Raw genomic sequence first — 21164 nt, 5'->3', positions numbered from 1 at the left:
TATCCGCTCCCTCGGTATTGGCCAGATTTTTTGGATAACCGGGCACGTCGCTGCAGCGCATGAATGCAGCGCGGTCAAAAGTCACCCAAAGGTTGAAGGGTCACTTGCAATGAAAAGATGGGGGGGTGCAGCTTCTCATCGCCTCGGAGCCACATGGGGACAAAGATGCGTCGCCCACTATTGAAGAAAGTGGACGCTTTACGCCTTCCCACCTGACCGCGGCTTCTCTGAGTCCCGTGTGAATGAGCGACGGTGCTAAAGTGACCGACGTCTAGACAAGAGGACGTAAACATGTTTTGCCAGACAAGACGCGACACGCCCCGTGTTTGTTTTACACGCTTTCCACCCCAGACGACTAATTTCTTTTTAAAAATGTGATTTTACGCTAGGAAAACTTGTATATGCATACGTTTTCCGTGCGTAAAACCTCCGGGAATGCGTAATTATAACCTAAAATGACAATACACCCAACAGCCAGATAACAGGCTAATTTCCTTATGTATGAATGACACCTCCATAAATGCTGTCTGGACGCATTTAACGTTGGATGTCTCACCGGAATGTGTAGCTCCTTGAGCACGGTTGTTGGGACAGCTTGTCACCACGGCTCCACGTTTTCTTTGATGTTTTTACAATGTTTGTCCAGTTGCTTAGCGCATGGTGTTGCTTCATAAGAGTTTCAGACACTGGACGATCGTGGGGGCGGTCAGAGGGGCTGCCCTTTCCACCTCCATTCACTCCCTGCAAGACTGATGTTGCGTCTTTCAATCTCATTGTGCCGTTCCGTTCGCTTGTTTCGCTGTCCGGTGAAAATCGACCTGAATGAGAGTTTGTCCAATTGTTGCAAGAGGTTTGTTTTGTTTCTCAAGGCAAATATTGCATGCAACCCGAGTGCATGTTTTACACGCTTTTCTGGGATTTGTTTTTTTCAGCGGATGGGGAGCCCGTTTTGATTTTCGAAATTGCTACAACTCTTTGTGCGCACACAGACAAACCTGACTTCCATAATGTTTACGCACAAAACGGACTGCTACATTTGAAAACCGACTTCAGAATTTCAAGATTTAAAAGGATGAATGGATTTACTCGCTGGGGGACACATGCAAAAGAGCAATAATGTTTAAAATCCCTTTACAACTTTTGGAGCACAGATGCATACAGGATCCACGTCTGGATATTAATGGGCCAAACACAAATAAAATAGGATGGATTCGTGCGTGTTTGTTGATACTCCTGATTTGCAAATTACCCGAACTTTCTTTGTGTACAAGTGTGGCAGGATCCAAAGTTGAACACGAAGGATTTTGTCCCAACAAGCTGAATTCCAACCTCTGGGTTGATGCGCAAAGCACCTGCGAGAGGGAATGCAACGTTGACGAGGTGGTGTTATTTATGTTTTGATAAACTAATAATCATTATTTTATTACTTTCTTTTTACATTTAAATCTGATTTTATAAATGCTGTTTTGTGTGTGCAGGACTGTGCTGACTTTGAGAAATGCTGCACCAACGTGTGTGGTCTCAACAGCTGTGTGGCTGCACGTTTCTCCGATGGCACTCCTGCCCAGCCAGATGGGGAAGGAGTAACTGAAGCCCCCATTTCCACAGCTACCTGCGAGGGCTTCATCTGCAGCCAGCAAGGGGCCACCTGTGGCATCTGGCTGGGACAACCCATCTGCAAGTGCCAGGACCGGTGTGAGAAAGAGCCCAACTTCACCTGCGCCTCAGATGGCCTCACCTACTTCAACCGCTGCTACATGGACGCAGAGGCCTGCATCCGCGGGGTGACAATAACCGTGGTCCCCTGCCGCTTTTACCTGGCCGGGCCCCCCACCAGTCCACTGCCTCAGGACACTACGGCCAACCCCACCCCTACATCCTCCCAGGAAGACCACATGTTCCCAATGCTGTACTCCAACCCACACCACCAATCTGTCTACGTAGGAGGCACAGTGAGCTTCCATTGTGATGTGACTGGATCCCCAAAACCTGATGTAACATGGGAGAAGCAGAGCGAACGGCGTGAGCAGCTGGTCATGAGGCCCGACCAGATGTACGGCAACGTGGTCATCACCAACATCGGTCAGCTCGTCATATACAACGCCCAGGTGTGGGATACAGGTATCTACACTTGCATTGCGCGGAACTCTGCGGGGGTTCTTCGAGCAGACTACCCTTTGTCCGTGATTCGCCGGGGACTTGACGACTTCTCTGAAGACCCTGAGATGGCCATGGGGCGGCCCTTCTCGCCAGCAGACTGCCTGGCTCCCGTAGACTTGAGAGTGTGCAGCAGCGAGCGGCACGTGGACTGGTTTTACGACGGCAAGCTGAGCACCTGCGTGGCCTTCAGCAACGGCGGATGCGATGATAGCCACAACCGATTTCAGACTTACGAGGAGTGCAAGGCCTCCTGTCAGAGAGAGGGGATGGGCATCTGCTTCCTGCCTGCTGTCCAGGGCCCCTGCAAATCCTGGGAGCCACGTTGGGCCTGGAGTTCTGTCCTGAAACAGTGCCAGGCCTTTGCCTACGGCGGCTGCCATGGGAATGCCAACAGCTTCAACAGCAAGAAGGAGTGCGAGGCCAACTGCCCACAGGCCAAAAAGAAACCTTGCAAGGCCTGTCGGGTGAAGGGGAGAATGGTTCCCAGCTTGTGCCGGAGTGACTTTGCTATTGTGGGGCGGCTGACAGAGCTGGTGGAGGATCTGGACTCTGGGTTAGCTCGCTTTAGCTTGGAGGAGGTCCTGAGAGATGAAAAGATGGGATTGCATTTCTTCAATACCAAGCACCTGGAGGTGACCATCGCCAAGATAGACTGGAGCTGTCCGTGTCCTAACATCACCATGGAGGAAAACCCTCTGCTGGTGATGGGTGTGGTGCAGGACGGCATTGCCATCATCCAATCAGACAGCTACGTCAGAGTCATCACTGAACGCAGACTCAAGAAGCTACGTGATGTTCTGAAAAAAAAGAACTGTGTATAGAAATCCCAGGAGTCAGACTTCACCTTAAGCACTGAAACCAGGATTCCAATAAGAAAAGCTGATATTTAATTATGAGTCTTGAAATCAAAAGACACAAAATGTGTTAAAATACTTTAGGTTTAAGGAATATTTCCCCCTCAAAATGACCATCAGTTGCTCACACTATTACCTTGAACGTTTTTGTTCACAGAGAAGGCTTGTGGGATGAACAAACTTTTGTTCAAGAACATGTTTTATTTTGTCGGGAAGTATTCCTTAAATTAAGACATGAGATATATTGTATATATATTAATTACAACAGAGGTTGTACTACATTCCAGGTGTGTTGCGAGCCTAATAATACCAATGTTATTATGTTATTTTTTAAATAAGATCAAATATAGATGTTCTTTTTTAAAATAAATATATTCATGTTTTTGAAAAATAGAATAGTAGGCAGAAGTAAAGCCACACTTGTAAAAATGCTTAGCTAGACATCTATATTACTTCAATATTATGTTTTTCTATGAAATTGTATACATTTGATTCTATATTAGCCTTTTTTACATAGGTGTTATATATAGTTTTTCTTTTGTTATTAATGATTTCAATACCTTATAAGCAGCACGTTCTCTTTTGAGTATCTCCCTCTGCAAAGCACTTCTGCTAACTTAGAAATAGAAAGGAGTAGGTGGCTGTATGGAGGTAAAAAAAGTACAAAGACATCATATCAGTGAGCATGTTTTACTCAAGTGTGCAATACAGAAGAATATAATAGAGTAGATGGAGTAGTATGTCAGGTCTGAGTAAACAATTGCGTTGATGTCAATGTGTACCAGAATATGGGAAAACAATTTATTAAAAGTTCCGGAGAATTTGGCAATGTATCTGAGCTTCAAGTGTAGGTTAAGGCGCTTGGACCGTTGTGCTCCACACACTGGACCTTAGGACACTTCACACCAAACTCTCTTTCCTGAACAGAAGACACTTGTTGTTGGCAGGCATGTCCATCTGGAAAGGAAAAGATACAAAAACGAGACTTTAGTAAACCAGTAATCCCATAACTGCACTGTTTGTTTATGAGGTTTGAATGAGCTTTTTACTCACAACTTTCTCCAGGAATAAACCACTTTTTTCTGCTATAGAACCGAGGAAGGAGATATCCCTGAGTCCCCACTCGGAGTTCCTGTCAAATTAAAAAGGCATACAGTCACCTTTGCATTATTATTGAATTCTAATACATTCAAAATATTACACAAAACAAATGCAACTAAATAATGAAATAACAATTTATCCTCAATCAAATTAGGAACAAAAATTCAAAAGAAAGAAAGGAAATATAAATAATAAAAATAAACTAAATTGTATTCCTTCAGTAAATCAAATGATTAGGTAGATAGTGGCAATACATTTTCAAACTGAAATATATAAGTCAGGTAAATACATTTGTATTAAAATGTACTTATATATATAATGTATACAGTTCCCACTAGTTTATTTGTGTCACTTTGAAATGGTTCAATTGTAGCAATAACTTTTTTCAAAATAAACGAGCTTTGCCATGTCATTTTTATTAAATATAGTTAATAGTTTTTAATCTGGGGACAATTTCTATCCATAATCCTTGACATGAAGTTTAACGGTGACCATTTAAAAATAATTGTTCAGTGACCTTATCCTACTTTAGGTATTGGTCCCCAGACTTGCAACATATAGACAATACAAACACAAATGATTACATTATTCATGTTCAGAGTTTTTTTCTAAACATTTTAGTTTTTTTGTAGATACCATCTTTTAGAATATCTTTAATTCAAACATTCAGTAGTAGGAATCAATTTGCTGAAGTTTATTGCATTCTTCTTTAAAATGATTATTGATGCCTCTCTAAAGAAAAACAGATGCTACTTTATGTCAAAGTGAAACACACTTGTTTTTGACCAGAGAATACTGTGAGCAGTCCTTTATAAACAGCTTTAGGCTAAGCATTAAACATATGTTGAACACTTTACCTCTGCCGTAGGCTGTAGTCAAAGTCAATATTACTTTGAGGCGCGATCTGCCCATTCACCGCATATGGCTGAGGGCAACAAGAAAACATGTTAAGTAGAATTTACAGGCACTCTTTTATGTTTAGATTTCATAACAACATGTCATGAATGTGGTAAGTGCATGTTTATGACAACATGGTCTTTCACTCACCCCGTATGTCATCAGGAGACCCTGCGGCTTCAGCACCGCTCCGGCCCCTTTGAATAAACCCTAGGAGAAAAATAGTGATCACACGCAGTGGGGGTTGAGTGGCAGGGGGGATTACTTTATGTTCTTGATCTCTTTTATAGACTAAAAGACCCGAGGCAGGAATAGTAGAAAGGGCAGTGATTATCTTAGGTCAAAAGGTTCATACTGCAGATACACTCGAGGGGACTTACACTGACATATCTCCACTTTATGGAAACTGGAAACCATAGCCAGACTGTAAAAGTTGAAATGTAAAATAAACTATAAAATAATTTGAAGTTGAATTTATAAGCCATTAAAAACCAATGTTGCTCAATCGTGGTCAATCATTATGAGTAATAAAGCAGGTATATTGTTTTTATTTTGCATTTGACAAACACAACACTTTAATACTTACTTAAAATATTACAAATAATGATAGTAATTAAGTCATAAATACTTAAGAATTGTAAAACAAAACCTGTTTACTTAATATTAACTCAATCTGCACCACAAAACCCAGGAGAGGCCATAGAGAGATAACATATGTATTTCAAGAACACAATCTATACATTTGTGTGTAGAAAATATCATTTGTTACCCCAATTTATTGAAATGTTCCTGCATTTGTTTCACTTTTGCAGTAAATTGAGGCCTAAATAGATTTATCTCCGGGGCACAAATTATTTACAGTGGGAAAAATGTATGTAAAATGATGTCTCAAATTGCTATCTTGTGCTTACACATTATTGTTTTGTAAATCTTATAAGCACTTTTTTTCTTTTAAGAACTAGTCACCATGAAAACATAATGTAAACCAACACAGGGCCTCAATATTAAGAAATAATACAATTTCAGTTGTTATTGTGCTTTAGTAGTGGTACATACAGTATTAACAAATGTCTAAATGATTAAATCACCACACACTAAATATGGAGCGTTTAGCGATCAAAGGGCTTCAGGGATATTCCCGGACTAGGTCCTTTTGGGTTTGATACATCCAATCTGAACACTGTGGCTACTTTCTAAAGCACATCACATCATTTTGGGTCATACTGCTTTGTAATAACATAGGAACGTGAACCTTGACCCTGATTAAATATTCCCTGTGCAAAGGATTGTGGTTCAGTATAGCCAGAGAAGCACTGCTGCACTAGGACATCCAGGCATGTCTGCACTGGAAAATGTATTGGGAGGATACACTAAATCTAAATCTGTCTTCTGGTATACTAAATAGTGTGGTAGAATTGGTATTGGCAAGCAGTGTATCTAGCAACTATAACACCAGCTGTCCTCCTACCTCCGTGCAAGCCATGGGAGAAATGTGGATCATGTTGATGTTGACCACTAGATCTATGCTCTCTGGCGGGATGCCCCCCCAGTACTGGTAGGGCAAAGAAGCATCCAGATGGATGGCAGGCCTCACATTGGGCAGCTGGTAGTGTGCTCTGTACGCTTCGATACTGAGAATGGGAACAAAAGGCATTATTGTGAATGCAAGCAGACCCCAAAAAAACACAGCTCCGCATTATAAGTATTGAATGCACTACTGTAATACTGCAGATGCATGGCCAATGCCTTTCTTTAAATTAGCTACGCAGGAATTATTATTACCGTAATAACCGAGTAATAGGTAATGTTAATACGGTATTTTGATGTAACTGAAACACACAGCCTGCATTTACCTTGCAAGAGACTGGCGGTCAAACTCTGAAGGCTGCCAGACGATATTCCGCAGGGACTGGGCAAAGTGTGTGACGTGCTGCCCGGTACCGGAGGAGATCTCCAGAGCCTGCAGGTGTCTCCCGGTGTTCACGCTCTCCTGGAGCACCGCTAGGATGGGCTCCTTGTTCCTTTCCGCGGCGGCGGCGTTCAGCATCGTGCCAGGCCCCGGGTAAAGCTGTCGAGTGATGCGGCACAGTCTGCGGAACCACTCCAGTGGAGCAGAGTAACGTCAGTCCAGATTGAATAACTCAAACACCACCCACGAATGTTTTGGTTTTCGGCCGAAAATGGTCTACTTCCGTAGTGCCTCACGTGACTGACCTGTCATCCAATGGGAACACTGAGTGGGCACACGAGCTCCTGCACTGCACCGTTAGTAATAATAAGAAACCAACAATGACAGTAATACTAAAATATGAGACAAATAATTCATTCAATTGAATTGATAGAAATAATAATAATAATATTAATAATAATACACATTCATTGGTAAAGGAACAAACATTTTTCTCGTTTTTTGCTTTAATACAATCTGAACAAAAACAAGATGGAGAATGAACCACACTTGATTTAATTTGACCAACAAATAACATAAAATATAATATATGCAATATAACACGAGATGGTCGTAGATGGGCAATGAAAACCCTTGAATAAGAATAATATGGAAATCAGCACCCATATTTGCTACATGTGTATTTAATGGTCTAAAAAAAAAAACACAACATCTTTCTCAAACTACTTGCATTCAATTCTTCAATCAACATATTTACTCAGCAAGGTGCTTTTCGGCATTTATGATATTAGTCATTTTTAATTGAATAAAAGAATGACAAATCGAATGTTTACGTAGAGGGTTTGTTTATTTAAGGGAAAATAGCATTCAGGTATACATCCTATTTTACAAGATTTACAGTTTTTCACGTGAATGCCACATTTCCCCAAGGCTCACATTAAAGTCTAACAGCACAGAAATCATATAATAACTTAACAGTTCATTTAAAGTAACAGGACATAAACAGGACATAAATAGAAACAACAGAAATTAACAAAATATTTTGGCAAACACAAATATACATAACACGATTGTCAGTTTGGTAAAATAAAAATAAAAAACAGGCTCGAGTCCGAACAACAACCGAATTAATAACGGGCAAAATAGGGAAATCTATCCATACGTCATTCACTTATATCAAACATAATTTGTGCAAAGAGACCGAACGGATAAAGATAATGCTGTGAATATCTTGAACTAATACTCAGGTGTATTATATGAGCTAAAGCTGTGTGGGAGAAAAATCACAACTCAAAACACCTTTTTTTTACACCTTACATAGCTGTATAATCAGATGGAATACAATGGAAACAGATAATTGTGTGCTTCGGTTGACGAGATTAAAAGTGGCCTTCCTACACAATATTTAATCGTGTGACAGCTACTTCCGTGCAACCATGAGCGTCTTGTCCTTCTCCAGCTCAGCGTCACATTTTACATTTAGTCTCTGCTCGATCTGCAGCGTTTTCGTTGTCTCAGGTGGAAAGTTTTGCCCCAGATCTGGATTCAGACCGAGGAATGTCTGGTTGTTGTCCAGGGCATCCAGACAGGTTGGAACCACAGAATCGCTGAATATTGTGTTAGAGAAGACAGAGTTGAAAGTGAACGAGGAGCCCAGAAGTGACTCCTGCACGGGGGGTTTGGGGTCATCTGTGGGAACAACAGCGGTTGGGTCTCTGGGAGGTTTGACTGGAGGAATGGGCTCACTGTTTTTTGTCTCTAGTTCGAGTTGACCCGGTTCTTCCTCCTGATGGCTCTCCTCTGAAACCTGTACGGACAGCGGGTCAGCCTTCGCCCTGCAGTCGCTGTTTACACTGGAGCGTCGAGATGACCCCTCTGCTGTGGAAATGACGCTGCTGGCTCGTGGGAGACATGTGGGCGACCCCCTCAGTCTGCCCTCTTTCCCCAGAGGGGTGGAGAAGCAGTTGAGGCAGCCGGACATTGAGGATGACTTGCCCTGAACATACAGCACTGTGATAGGTGAACAAGCTAAAGCTCGGGTACTTTCAACTTGGCTGGAGCTCGATTTTGAATTCACCCCATTGCATCCTGGGTTAACTTTGACTGTATCTGAAGAGCGACGCGCCACTTTCACCCTCGACCCCCTCCGGATGCTCTTTGTACCCCGTGTGAGCCAGAAGTCCTGAGAGAGCCCGTGGCTTTTTTGTTTTGGTGTAGACTGCGTTTCCGAATTGTGATGGGCGATGGGCATGGTGGAGGCTTTCTCCTTGTGCTGCTTCCTCAGTGTGTGCTGGGGGGTGGAGGTATCACTGGGGGGCTGGAAGGAGGAGGAGGAGCGGCGTGACGGGGGCTGCTGGATGGGGCTGCTGCCGTTTGACCATGGTTCATTCTCCATGCTCATGCTGAACTCACCGCTGCTCTCACTTTGGGCTCGACTCTGGACGCCATTTAGCCCTGGAAAGAGATTACAATGGTTTTAAGGGGAAACACTACAGGTGTACAATATTTAAGTAAAACTTTCCCAGGTGATGACATACATTGAGACAGTTGTTTCTTGTGTTACAAGTTTCCTTTAATGTTATGTTTGTATATGCAGACGAGTCATTATTTTTAAGGTTCCTACAGGTCCTTGAAATCCTTAAAAGTGTAAACATTTGAGGGAAATAACTAATCGACGAGTTTGAAAGACCTTGAGAGATCTTGAAAATGTATGACAGATTTCATTCCAAGTTCTGGATTAGAAATGTAAGTTATTTTACTCAGCTTAGTCTTATAACTAAACAAAATATATAGATTTGCTGTTTTTGTCATACAAATGTAGTCACAGTCACAGTATTATATGTCAAAGAAAAGTCATAGTAGGCTTACAGTATGCCATTTAATGTCATAAAACATTCTTTGAAAAAGAAGTTTAGTATATCGAAGATATGTTGTTTGAAGGACTTCTTTTCAAAAGTACATTGTTTGTTATCAAAGCAAAATAGACAAAACTCTCAACATTTAGCTACAATAAATACACACATTTTCATTTCTATCAGGAAATCATGTTAGCTGAATCAACATAATATGCTTAATGACCAACAGGGGGCAGCAGAGTCCAGTCTTTCTCTGACAGTTGTTGGCCTCTGTGGTCAGCATAGAGATTAATACGAAACAAGGTCATGATTGCAATTTGATGGATTTGCTCTAATTCCAGAGCTGGTAATACATCTGAATGTTTGCTGAATCCTCTAGATGAGAATCCGCAGGGCTTTACCGTGATTCTGCAGCTCGTCGTTGTCCTCAAATCCAGATGGCACAGCGCTATCATTTGAATCCTTGTCTGTGGACCATAACATGAGAAATGAATATGACGACTTCTCAACATGAATTAAAAAAAAAGAGGGCCGCCTTAGCTCCACTCACCTACACTTTATTCTAGCATCCAACTAATGAAGATGACATTAAAATAAAAAGCTCATGAATGCCTCATCTACCTGTCACCCAGAGCTCAGAAACATCTGGAACAGTATCGGTGGTGTCAGAGGTTGTGATGGTGACGTGGCTGCATGGTGGAGTGGTGGGAGGATTAAGGTGGAGGATGGACATGGAGATGGATGTGGATGGGGATGAGGACAATGTGTTCTCCCTGTCCTCGTCCACATCGGCCTGGGACCCCTCCAGCCGCTCTGCGCTCTCCGCCCAGCGCTCCCCCCGCAGCGGGGCCGAGGCGGGGGACACCAAGCTGCTCAGGGCTGCATTGTTGGAGCAAGGAGTGGAGGAAGTGGGAGGTGGATGAGGGGAGGAGGGTAAACATGGAGTTTAAGAGGTATTGTAGTTCTATGGTGTTGTGAATGGACACAGGGATGGTTCGCTCTCTCAATAACCACACAAATCATGGTTTTACATCACTAATCCCTACAGTACAGCTGCTAGCTCACACAGCACCAGTTTCCTCCTGCAATGCAGCATTTCTTTGAACTCTGATGAAAATAGCCCAGATTGTCTTCAAAAATAGCAACACGCTGCAAAGGCTTAAATATGTTATATTCAATTATATTCATCTAAGTTAGTGTGCGGAAATGAGGTTGGGATGGAACAATTGCTAACACATGACTCCTGATTTTCCACCTTTTGGTAAAAAATGATGATTCCTATTCAACATATGGTTATATAGGTGTTATGGCATCTAGAAAAAAAATACTAAAGCATAGAAGCACTTGATGGCGTTTAAGGGTCATTGTAGGTTATATAAATAATTGCAGAGCTAGAAAAGGGGGGTAACACAGTAAAAAAAACTTTTTTTACTGGAAATGTTACCCCCCCTTTTCTAACACAGTAAAAAAAACTTTTTTTACTGGAAATGTTACCCCCCCTTTTCTAGCTCTGCAATTATTGTTATTTAGAGTTTACACTGAAAAAGGAAATTAGGAAAAAATATAAAACACAAAAATTCACAAAATAAAAAACCTTGAATACTCTCTGAGATTATAGTAAATAATAAGGGGGAAACATGAGAAAAAATCAACAAAATGTACGAAAAAACAGGTTTAATATTCTCTGAGAATATAAAGTTAGAAATGATTGTGAAAATAAATCTAAAATGTACCGATATCAAAGTCTCAAATTTCCCAAAGTTTCATTTTTTTCTTCTTTCATTTCAAAGTTTTTTTATTGTAAATGTACAATTTGAGTTTGATCTTTGAATATTACCCTCCTCTGCTGGCTCTGTAGTTATTTTTAAGCCTACAACGGCCCTTAAACGCTGTCATACTTAGTAGTATCCAGTTAGCAGTGAAACAATAGGCTACAGTCAAGATGAGGGTAGACACGGGACCAGTCTTTCTTACACATGGAACGACGGAAGAGGGACTTGACTTTGTCTCTGTCCTTCAGTCTGTTCCTCATGCGGGGAAACATTTTGGTGGCTATGATGTAACAGCAAAGGGAGGTAGACAAAGGGATTGATGCAAGCAGAGAGAGGGACGTAAGGGAGGAGAGAAGTAGGAAGGGAAGGAAAGGACAAAAGGGAAGGAAGGCAGGAATGAAGAAATACATTAGGAAACAAGAAACACATGTGGAAGAAATATTGAGGAAAGTAAACACACATCATGCATCAGGACTAAATGACTGCTTGGAGACATGCTCATTTACATTCAAACACAAAGCAGTATCTGCATTATTTAAGTATTTATTACAGTTTTACTTTAAAATCCATTCATTTGAGTTGCTGCGTGTCCTTGAATAAAGCTGAGGGGGAGGGAGACTTTGGGGAGATGTCTGGACGTAACATGAACACACTACTAAAGGACCTTTGTGCCCTGCCTGACCTCACTTCCTGGTCTATGGCTGAAGCAGTGAGGGGGGCGGGACTTTGGTACTTTGATGACACCGCTTCCACCAAGCCAATGGGAGTTGTGAGATCCATAAGGTCATACTCACTGCTGTGACGTTGGGGTGAGATGGCGTCACCTGCCGAGGTGCAGGCCGAGCCTCCGGAGCCTTCTGAGCTGATGAAGGAGCCGTTGTCATGGGAGACGAGGTGCGGCTCCACACCCCCCAAGTGTGTGGGGGTGGGCGGGCAATCGGGTCCATGCTCACGGCTGTTGGATTTAATCAACTTCTTCAGTTTCAGGGTGATCCAGTTTCCACGTCTGCGAAAGGGTAGATTTAAACATAAAGAAGAAATCAATACATCAACAATCAGATGTGAGTTTGGCTAGCAAAGGGATAGTTTGGATTCTTAGAAGTATTATAGTATAGAAGCATTGTTTAAAGTAAACAATGGATACTTAAAGCTGCTCTTATCAATGTACTTGTTGTACAACTCTGGAAATCCTCTTAGCTTTATGGAGCATTTTATTATCTTGCAGCTTCTGGTTTTGGTTATAAAGCCCTCAACTTTAGTTTTTTGGTTCACCCTGGCTGCTTTCGTGGTGGCATTATTAGAGGCTCCGGTTATTTTCAGTAAAGAAAACAAAGTTAACTTAAAGGGGACCTATCATGCAAAAAGCACTTTTGTCCATCTTTTATACATGAATATGTGTCCCCGGTGTGTCAGGGAACTCACCTAGTGTCAGAAAACACAACCCTCTCTCTTTGCCTCCATACCCAAATCTCTAAAAACGGGGCTGTAACGGATCTGATACAGACTGATACAGATTTAAATATCTCTGACGTCAGAAACAAGGAGCTCCGCCTATATGGGCAACCCTCCACCTATCAGGAGGAGATAGCCACGGCCATTGCCGTTCGAAAGAGCTGGAGACGATGTAGTACATATGCCAGGCCTGTAGGTGGCGCTGTAGTCTGCCACAAAAGCAGCGAAGAAGACTTCTCAGATTCAGCCCTTGCAAAAACAGGGCTACAAAAGAGCTAATAGAGCGAAATGAGGCATGGTTAAAATGGATGATCTGTTTGGTATTTTGAAAAAAAAACTTTGCAGACATGTTTTATATAGGTATGGCCCTAAAATATATTATTCAAATATAGCATGATAGGTCCACTTTAAATATTTTTGCAATATTTTTAGAATACCTATGCAAATATAGAGATGGGTAGGATATCCAACTGCATTCAACAATGCATAAGGTTTATTTGATTCTTTCGACAATATCCATATTGTCAAGGTATCCCACAGTGTAAAATGTAAAAACAGCACACATTTTTGTATCAGCTTTATCTAATTAAAGGCAACCCAATCCAATAACAATTGACAGTCCTGCTGCCTGTCTGAGTGGGCCTTAGTTTTGTGTCACCTAAAACGGCCAAAGGTTTAAAGGCTTTATTTTCATATGCACAATAGCTACAGGGTAGTTTTAAAAAAGAAAATACAAATCTCAAGTCCCAGGCTACTACAACAATGCAACATACTACATGTAAGACATAAAAAACAAATCAGAAAAAATGATTTAGACACAGCTTTAGGTGTCAACACCAACTCCAGACCCTTAAAAAGCACTTATATTGTAAGTAATGTTGTTTTCAATCATTTCCCTTATTGCAATTCAACAGCATACATCTGATGTGCCTGTTAAATGACTAAGCACTCAATCCTCAGTGAAACACATGCTGCCTCCTCCTGTCATCCCATCTCTTCAGCTCACCCTTTCAGCCACTGCCACTAGAGGACTTCTCTTGCTGTATTTGATCAAAGTATTATGAAATAGATGAATTATTAAATCCCAGCTGGTATGAGCTAGTAACACTGGAACATACTGTATTTGCACAGGGAGGCATGGCACACACATATCCAGTCACACCTCAGACTTTTTGGCAGCGGGTGCTGGGGGCGAGCCAGAGTTTTGTCTCCCCTCTTCATCGCTGCGTTTCTGCCGGTGGAGTAGGCGACCTTGAAGCGTGTCTGCTACCGGCCCTTGCCAAATACAAATGCTGTTTTATTCAGAGCCATACTCCCGCCCTGCACTTCACTGTTGAAATGTTGATGATTCATACTAGAAGCAGCGTTTACACCACTGCAGCAATGTGTGAGCTTCTCAATGAACCGTCTTTTTCACATGAGCCTTAATGAAGCCGTCTAACTGTCAACAGCTCCCAGGTGACTTCCACCTTCATCTGCATCTCCATCCCCTCCGCCCGACTGCTCTTCTATTCAAACAATCCTCAAATGTGCTGAATCATTTAGATCCTGAGCTTTATTTAGATATTTTCCACTCGTAGCATTCTCACCAGACAGGAGGTCTCGTAGCGCTGGCATCAGCAATTGTTAGTAAACAATGCAGTTAAGTTAGTGACTGTTAGAGTGGAGAGGATGTATTATTATTTGATTATAAACCACCTACTACAGTTGATCCTATTTTTGGTTTTCATCAAAAGGAAACTCCCAGAATCCCTTGTGATATACATTATTATCAGGCATGGACCAATAGCTAAAGGGTGATCTGTCAGTGTGTTTACAGAGTAGGTGGCAGAGGCTGTTGTTGGACACACAGGTGTTTTGTGTGCAGACTGCCTGCCCCCCCTGCAGGCTGTCAGTGGTTCCTACAGTTGTTTACCAATCCAGATTTCTTGCTGCAGTCAAAAAAAAAAAAATGGTTTTCTGTTGCCATGCACACCAGCCACCAATGAGTCTTTATTTTCCAATGTCTAACCCATCATCAGTAGCTGTTAGTATCAGAATACCTTTATTCATCCCACAGAGGGGACATTTACATTGTTACAGCAGAAAAGAGCCAAAGACAGCTTAATGTTACCTAAGAAGCATGCATAACAAAATATTAAAGATACAAAAAAACATATTATGGTAAAAAAAGTTACACGATTTACAAAAAACACATCCTGTAACAGTTCTGAGGATTTAGCAGCCAGGTATATATTGCACAGTTATTAACGGCATATATATATATATATATGGCACATAGTTTGTGGTTAACAACAAGGAGTGTTATAGTCTGTGTTGTTGTGTGTGTGGGGGCCTACTAGGGGCCGTGGTGGTTATATAGTCAAAGTACCGTCAAGAAGTATATTGTGTGCACATTTATAAATAATTAGTGTGTTTTGCAAAGCAGGTACATATTTTCAGATTCTTACATAAGAACCTTCTGAGACTGTGGTTTATATAGATTCATAGTTTTCTAAGAGGAAATGTTGGGATAACAGTGGCTTTGCTTGAAGAGCTGCAGTTCCATTCCCTGAGCTCCTTCATATCCGTGCTCATTACTGCTTTTAGTTCAGCGCGGGGATGAAGCTGTCTGTAAGACTTAATGATAATGGCTGTGCGGGCGTTCATTAGACAGACGTAAACTCCCAAATGAAGCCATTTGCAGCAAAGTGATTAAAGGATAAGTCATTCACTGCTTTTTCACCAAAAACAATAATGCCTTATTAAAATAGTTAATCTGCCGTGTATCATCTTTGAAATGTTATTTCTTTATTGTGTCAAGTTGTTGCCATGGCAGAAATTATTATTCTAAAAGAAAAAGGAAAATCATGACATGGTTATCAGGTAACTTCATTCATTTAGCTTTTAGACTGAAGTGATAATATCTGCTTCTATCAATGTTTACATCTCCTGTATCTGTAGCTACTGTAGAGCTGTTAGTCATAAATATGACTGATGCCTTCATGTTCAGCTCCGTTTCTCAAAATGTGTATCTTCCACGGGAAGCCTGTTTTGGAGCTCTGAAAAACCTCAGGCCTCCTCCTCTGGCTGCGAGCCAGCTCCGCTCTACCTGATCTGTAAATAAGCTTCAAGCCCTGACATCACCACTGATGACTCTTTGTTTTTCCAATTGACAAGGATTCATTTCTACATGTTGTGCTAAAGTTTGGAGGATGTTCATGTCTGAAGGATTACTGTAGTTTCAAAATGAGAGCCAAATGCATCCCTTAAATAATGAAAGGTTTTTTTTTTGTTAGTCCAAAAACTAGAGTGCACAGTTCTTCCCCAAGGCCAATGGAGCATTTGTGTGCCTCTTGGATAATTGTATTTCTTAAGTACTTTTTACAACTTGTTGTGTGGTTTTGAGCTTCAAGTCGTAGTGTTGTAACAACATGAAAGAACATTTAAAGAAGGTGTTTTTTTTGTATTGCTGTTTTCTGTTTCACACGTCAAACATATTTTGACTCCAATATAAGGCAGCACATTTGCCCTTGTTACACAGCTGGACAAAATGTTCCAAGAACACAACCTCCTTGGCAGAAAAAAAAGGTTTAACTCTAGGTTTAATATCTAGCTATATGCCATTATGGGATAAAGTGTTAAAAGACAAAAACTGTATGGAATAAATAAATAATTAGCTTTGTTGTTTCCGCTCTGTCCCACCCGTCTATTCCAGCCGGCACAAGAAAAGATCAGAACCCCCCTCTCGGAGGCCCCCTGCCCGCCCCAATGATGTCATGGTGCACCCCTCCCAGCACGGACACGGAGGACATGGAGGTCACGGAGGACATGGAGGGACCCCTGAGATGGGCTCCCCAGTTCTGGGCCACTTCAGCCCGCGGGACATGCTGCGGACTCGGTCCCACCTCCCCATGGACAGCCCGGAGCGCCGCCGCCGCACCGGGCACGGCAGCCTGACCAACATCAGCCGCCACGAGTCTCTGAAGAAGATGGAGAGCCCCCCGATCCGCCGCTCCACCTCTTCGGGCCAGTACAAGGCCTTCGGTGACCCCCACCACCTCCACCACCACGGTGGCAAGCCCCTGGACCCGGAGACCATCGCACAGGTCAGCGCGGGACGAGCAGCGACCCGACCGCAGCTCCCTCCACCATCAAAGCCCTGCCCCGCCCTGTAAACACTTAGTCAGTCTTCTGCTTCCTCTGGCTGCTAGTGTTCGTGTGCTAACTACACGCTAAAGGCTAGCTGCACAGGCAGACAGCAGGGAGCATAGCTGCACACTGGGACTCATAGCATCACATCTACTATAGGCATAGGTTATAGGCACACAAAAACACAATATCACAAATTAAAGGTCACCTATTATGCAAAATCCACTTTTTCCTTTCTTGTATACATCAACACGTGTCCCCTCTGTGGAAAGAGATTCTGAAAGTTTCAGGAAAAAAGATTTGCTCACTTTTTATCCTGATCCATTTATATAAAAACTTGAAAATGAGCTGATCAGATTTTGGTCACTTTATGATGTCATAACGATGTTTTGGCTTGTGTAACCATTAGCCAATCACCAACCAAGGTAACCCCCCCCCCCTTATCACCTGAATCTCCTCCTAGAGCACCATTGTGTTCTTTTTAACCAAATATCTCTCAGAGGGGCGTGGGGAGGGGCTCCTTATTTTCATCTAAAGTAACAGACAGAGAATCAGCACTTTTGAAACGGCTGAAACAGAGATGGGATGCTGCAATGCACGATCTGTTTGGTGTTTCAGCCAAACACTTCAGAGACATGTTTTGTGTATATCTGAGAGCTATAATAACGTAATGAAAAACAGTATCATAGGGGATCTTTAATACAAACATTTCTGCAGATTGGAAGACGGTAGATGTAATTTTGTGTCACATACGTAATAGTGAATCCATGAATTACATTTGTACAGAGCATGAGTTAGAGGTCACTTTGCTGGGCTGTCTGTCTGCGTACTGCGAGCATGCTCAGATAATCAGTGTTTTCTGCCTCTCCTTCACTGTTTAAAGTCATTAGCATGTAGAGCGAGAGGTGCTGAGTCTCGTAACTCTCCACATGTATAATGCATGCTTTCTTGAAAATCTGTCACTGTGGTCCTCTGTTAACATCGCTTTTTATGTTCCCTACCCTCTCCAACTCTCAAGTCTTGGCAGTTTTCTCTCCTTTTTACCCCCCGCTTTCCTGTGTGCTGCTCATCTCCCTCACCCTTACAGTCTCTTCTCCCCCCCTAAACCCCCCTCTCTCTCTCTCTCCCACAGGACATAGAGGAGACGATGAACACCGCCCTGAATGAGCTGCGCGAGCTGGAGAGACAGAGCTCGGCCAAGCACGCCCCCGACGTGGTGCTGGACACCCTGGAGCAGCGGCAGACCTCCGGGGGCAGCGGGGGGGGTCCCACGCCGGCCAGCTCCAGCGAGTCCCTCAGCCCCATCCACGGCGTCACGCTGAGGTCCACCGCCCACACAGAGCCGCCCATCCGCCGCAGCACCAGCTCCTCCAGCGACACCATGAGCACCTTCAAGCCCCTGGTGGCGCCCCGCATGGGGGTACAACTCAAACCCCCCGCCCTGAGGCCCAAGCCCATGGTCCTGCCCAAGACCAGGCAGGCCTCGCCGCCTCCACCCACGTCTGCTCAGGACCCTTTGGACAAGTCCTGCACCATGTGACCACCGAGGCGGAAATGTAAAGCAAAGACCCTCGAATTCCAGGAGCTGCAAAATGATACCAATGTCTTCATCGATTTACAGAATATAATATCTGAGAACGTGTAAATGACCTGGACAGGAAAATACATTTGAAAGCATCACAAAGAGGACAGGAGTATGCTAACAGACCTCCGGTTATGTGTTAATATGCTTAGGTTAATATTATCTAACTCTTTTTCTTTTCTGTTTTGTAAAGACATTCAAACAACAAATCACAGAGGCTTCCTTCATGATTTTAGGCAAATATACACAAGGTAGTTTAGTTTACAGACATTCATGAACTTTGAACACGCCGCATGTAGCTCCTGTTTACCACTGAACCTGAAGCGGTGGCGTCTCACTCCAGATTATGATTTTTTTTTTACTTTTTGCTCTCCTATAGCAGAGCCAGTGAAGGTGTTTTGAACTGGTTGAAATGCCTTACTAACTGATTCCACACATATTATTAAGTTGCTGTGACTACCTGGAGAGAAAGGGTGTGAAGGTTGGACTGATTGAAACCCTTAACGGTACTTTGTTAATAGATGATAGTACTGATAGCAGCGTACACACTTACTTTTGCCAAGGCATACCATCTCCTGTGTTCCAGAAACTTCTCCTCCGTGCTGGATTCACTTCCATTTATTTTGAACATATTGCCTGGAAGGAGATATGACTATTGGATTAAACCACTACTTCACTATGTTTGATGCATTTTTGAATTCAGGCATACAATAAGTCTAATAATAAATTAAGCCTTTGCATCTGTATGACTAAAGTGTGAAAAACGATGACAAATGATCTCCTTTAGAGTATACTAAACAAAGCTATATGTGGAACACGTCATAGCTTCGTTTACGCCTTGCTTGGCTTTACCTACCCAAAGATATGACCGTACACAGCATGGATGTTGTCCCTCCTTGTATGATGTAGTCCCGTGTGTATAGACTCATGGCGGCGCCCTGCGGGAGCGCTGCCGGTAGCCATGGACCTGATGACTGTTAGTGTGAAAGCCAGATGCTTGTCCTGAAACAGAAGCTAACTGTTAGCTAACTGCTAACTTGTGTCTGTTTTATGTTCAGGTGAGACTGTCAATATTTCTTTCTTTTTTTTATTGTCCTCCTTTATTTTCTGCATTTGTGGATGATGACACCTCTAAATGCTTGACATGTGGCAGAAAACAGGATCAATGATGAACAACCTGTGTGTGTGTGTGTGTGTGTGTGTGTGTGTGTGTGTGTGTGTGTGTGTGTGTGTGTGTGTGTGTGTGTGTGTGTGTGTGTGTGTGTGTGTGTGTAGTTAAATTCAAATGCATTAGCCCCATAAAGCTGTCTGTGCCAGAGCGGCAACTGTGTGACTGCGACCCTGATGTCTTTTGTTTTTAATAATCTCAGTACTGTAGTAGAGAAAAAACTAACTGGGTGGATGTCCTCCTGGGACTGTTTGTCTAGCTGCGCATAATAACACCCACAACACTTTCTAATAGCAGGTTTACACTATTTTTGACTTGTGTGTATAATAATCATGATTCATTTCTGATTTACTAACTTTCATTATTTGTGTGACCCTTTTTGTTTCTGGGTAGAAACGACTTAGAACAAAAGATGAAGAATAAATATCCAGAGATACAGTATGAAGCCAGTTGTAAAAAAAAATGAAGAAGTGCTTTTGTCACTATGTTGTTATCAACAGTAGGACTCAGTGATGCCCTGTGTAGGCTTTAAGCTGTAGTATGTACATCTGTAGTATGTACTTGTGAAAGTGCCTTTAAAAATGTTTTAGAGGAACTTCAGACATTCTGTTAAATGTTCATGTTGACGCAGAAGAAAACACATGAATTAATAACAATGCCATGTTCTCACAGCAGTTGTATGACAGAGTTAATCATAAATAAACAGCTTACCCATTGTGACATTGCACTTTTATGTATATAACTGTATATATGGCATGTAACATCATAACGTAGAGTTCTCTGAGGGCTCATACCTCCGAGGATTTCTTTCTAATAAAGGAAATAGTTTGTCGAGTTTGAGGTGATTTTTTGCATTTTATATTGAGTAAATTTGGCTACTTATTGTCAGTGATGGAAACCGATTACTTAACAGTAGAAATACCACCAAATAAAAATAACCCATTACAAGAAAATGTATGACATCCAAACATTTTTGTGGCAAGAGAACCCTTTGTAATAACCTGCATTTATGTTTACATTTGTGCTAAAACAAGGTCTGATCTTCATCTGAATTGCAATAATTAATGAACACTATCAGTTTGAACAAATTACACACAAATGATTGCTTGTGCTTGTCCGTATTTAAAACCTAATTTAAACATTCACAGTGTAGGTTGGAAAAAGTATTTGAACCCTAATGGAGTTTGGAGTTAGCACACCTTGTTTTATTCAGTGAAAGTGTGGATTAAGCTCTCAAATATTTAAATTTGCTGTTCACAATCTGCTTATGTGAACCATGCCTG

The 21164-nt window shown here is 42.2% G+C and overlaps 4 protein-coding genes across 4 annotated transcripts; 2 read left to right on the top strand and 2 right to left on the bottom strand.

Moving 5' to 3' along the window:
• The first annotated feature begins 686 nt into the window (after nt 1–686).
• On the top strand, nt 687–3802 carry wfikkn1 (WAP, follistatin/kazal, immunoglobulin, kunitz and netrin domain containing 1). Its single transcript, XM_010777250.1, has 2 exons — nt 687–1380; nt 1479–3802. The coding sequence occupies exons 1-2, from the start codon at nt 1117–1119 to the stop codon at nt 2979–2981; spliced, it is 1767 nt and encodes a 588-aa protein (XP_010775552.1). The 5' UTR covers nt 687–1116; the 3' UTR covers nt 2982–3802.
• mettl26 (methyltransferase like 26) lies at nt 3689–7206 on the bottom strand. The gene is made up of 6 exons (XM_010777252.1): nt 6866–7206; nt 6481–6643; nt 5163–5222; nt 4973–5040; nt 4068–4146; nt 3689–3971 (listed from the first exon to the last, which is right to left on the bottom strand). Exons 1-6 carry the CDS (start codon nt 7057–7059, stop codon nt 3915–3917), a joined length of 621 nt encoding a protein of 206 aa, XP_010775554.1. The 5' UTR covers nt 7060–7206; the 3' UTR covers nt 3689–3914.
• Nucleotides 7207–7760: 554 nt separating this feature from the next.
• Nucleotides 7761–12559, bottom strand: LOC104950694 (girdin-like). Its single transcript, XM_010777249.1, has 5 exons — nt 12343–12559; nt 11751–11828; nt 10398–10655; nt 10178–10243; nt 7761–9375 (listed from the first exon to the last, which is right to left on the bottom strand). Exons 2-5 carry the CDS (start codon nt 11818–11820, stop codon nt 8342–8344), a joined length of 1428 nt encoding a protein of 475 aa, XP_010775551.1. The 5' UTR covers nt 11821–11828; nt 12343–12559; the 3' UTR covers nt 7761–8341.
• A 4133-nt stretch (nt 12560–16692) lies between these two features.
• LOC104950693 (SLIT-ROBO Rho GTPase-activating protein 1-like) lies at nt 16693–20715 on the top strand. The gene is made up of 2 exons (XM_010777248.1): nt 16693–17088; nt 18264–20715. Exons 1-2 carry the CDS (start codon nt 16759–16761, stop codon nt 18669–18671), a joined length of 738 nt encoding a protein of 245 aa, XP_010775550.1. The 5' UTR covers nt 16693–16758; the 3' UTR covers nt 18672–20715.
• Nucleotides 20716–21164: the final 449 nt, after the last annotated feature.

The sequence above is a fragment of the Notothenia coriiceps genome, unplaced genomic scaffold (genome assembly GCF_000735185.1).
Source record: "Notothenia coriiceps isolate Sejong01 unplaced genomic scaffold, NC01 NC01_scaffold00017896, whole genome shotgun sequence".
Classification (NCBI taxonomy): domain Eukaryota; kingdom Metazoa; phylum Chordata; class Actinopteri; order Perciformes; family Nototheniidae; genus Notothenia; species Notothenia coriiceps.
Note: the sequence above shows the minus strand (reverse complement) of the source record. Positions and strands in the feature narration are given on the sequence as shown.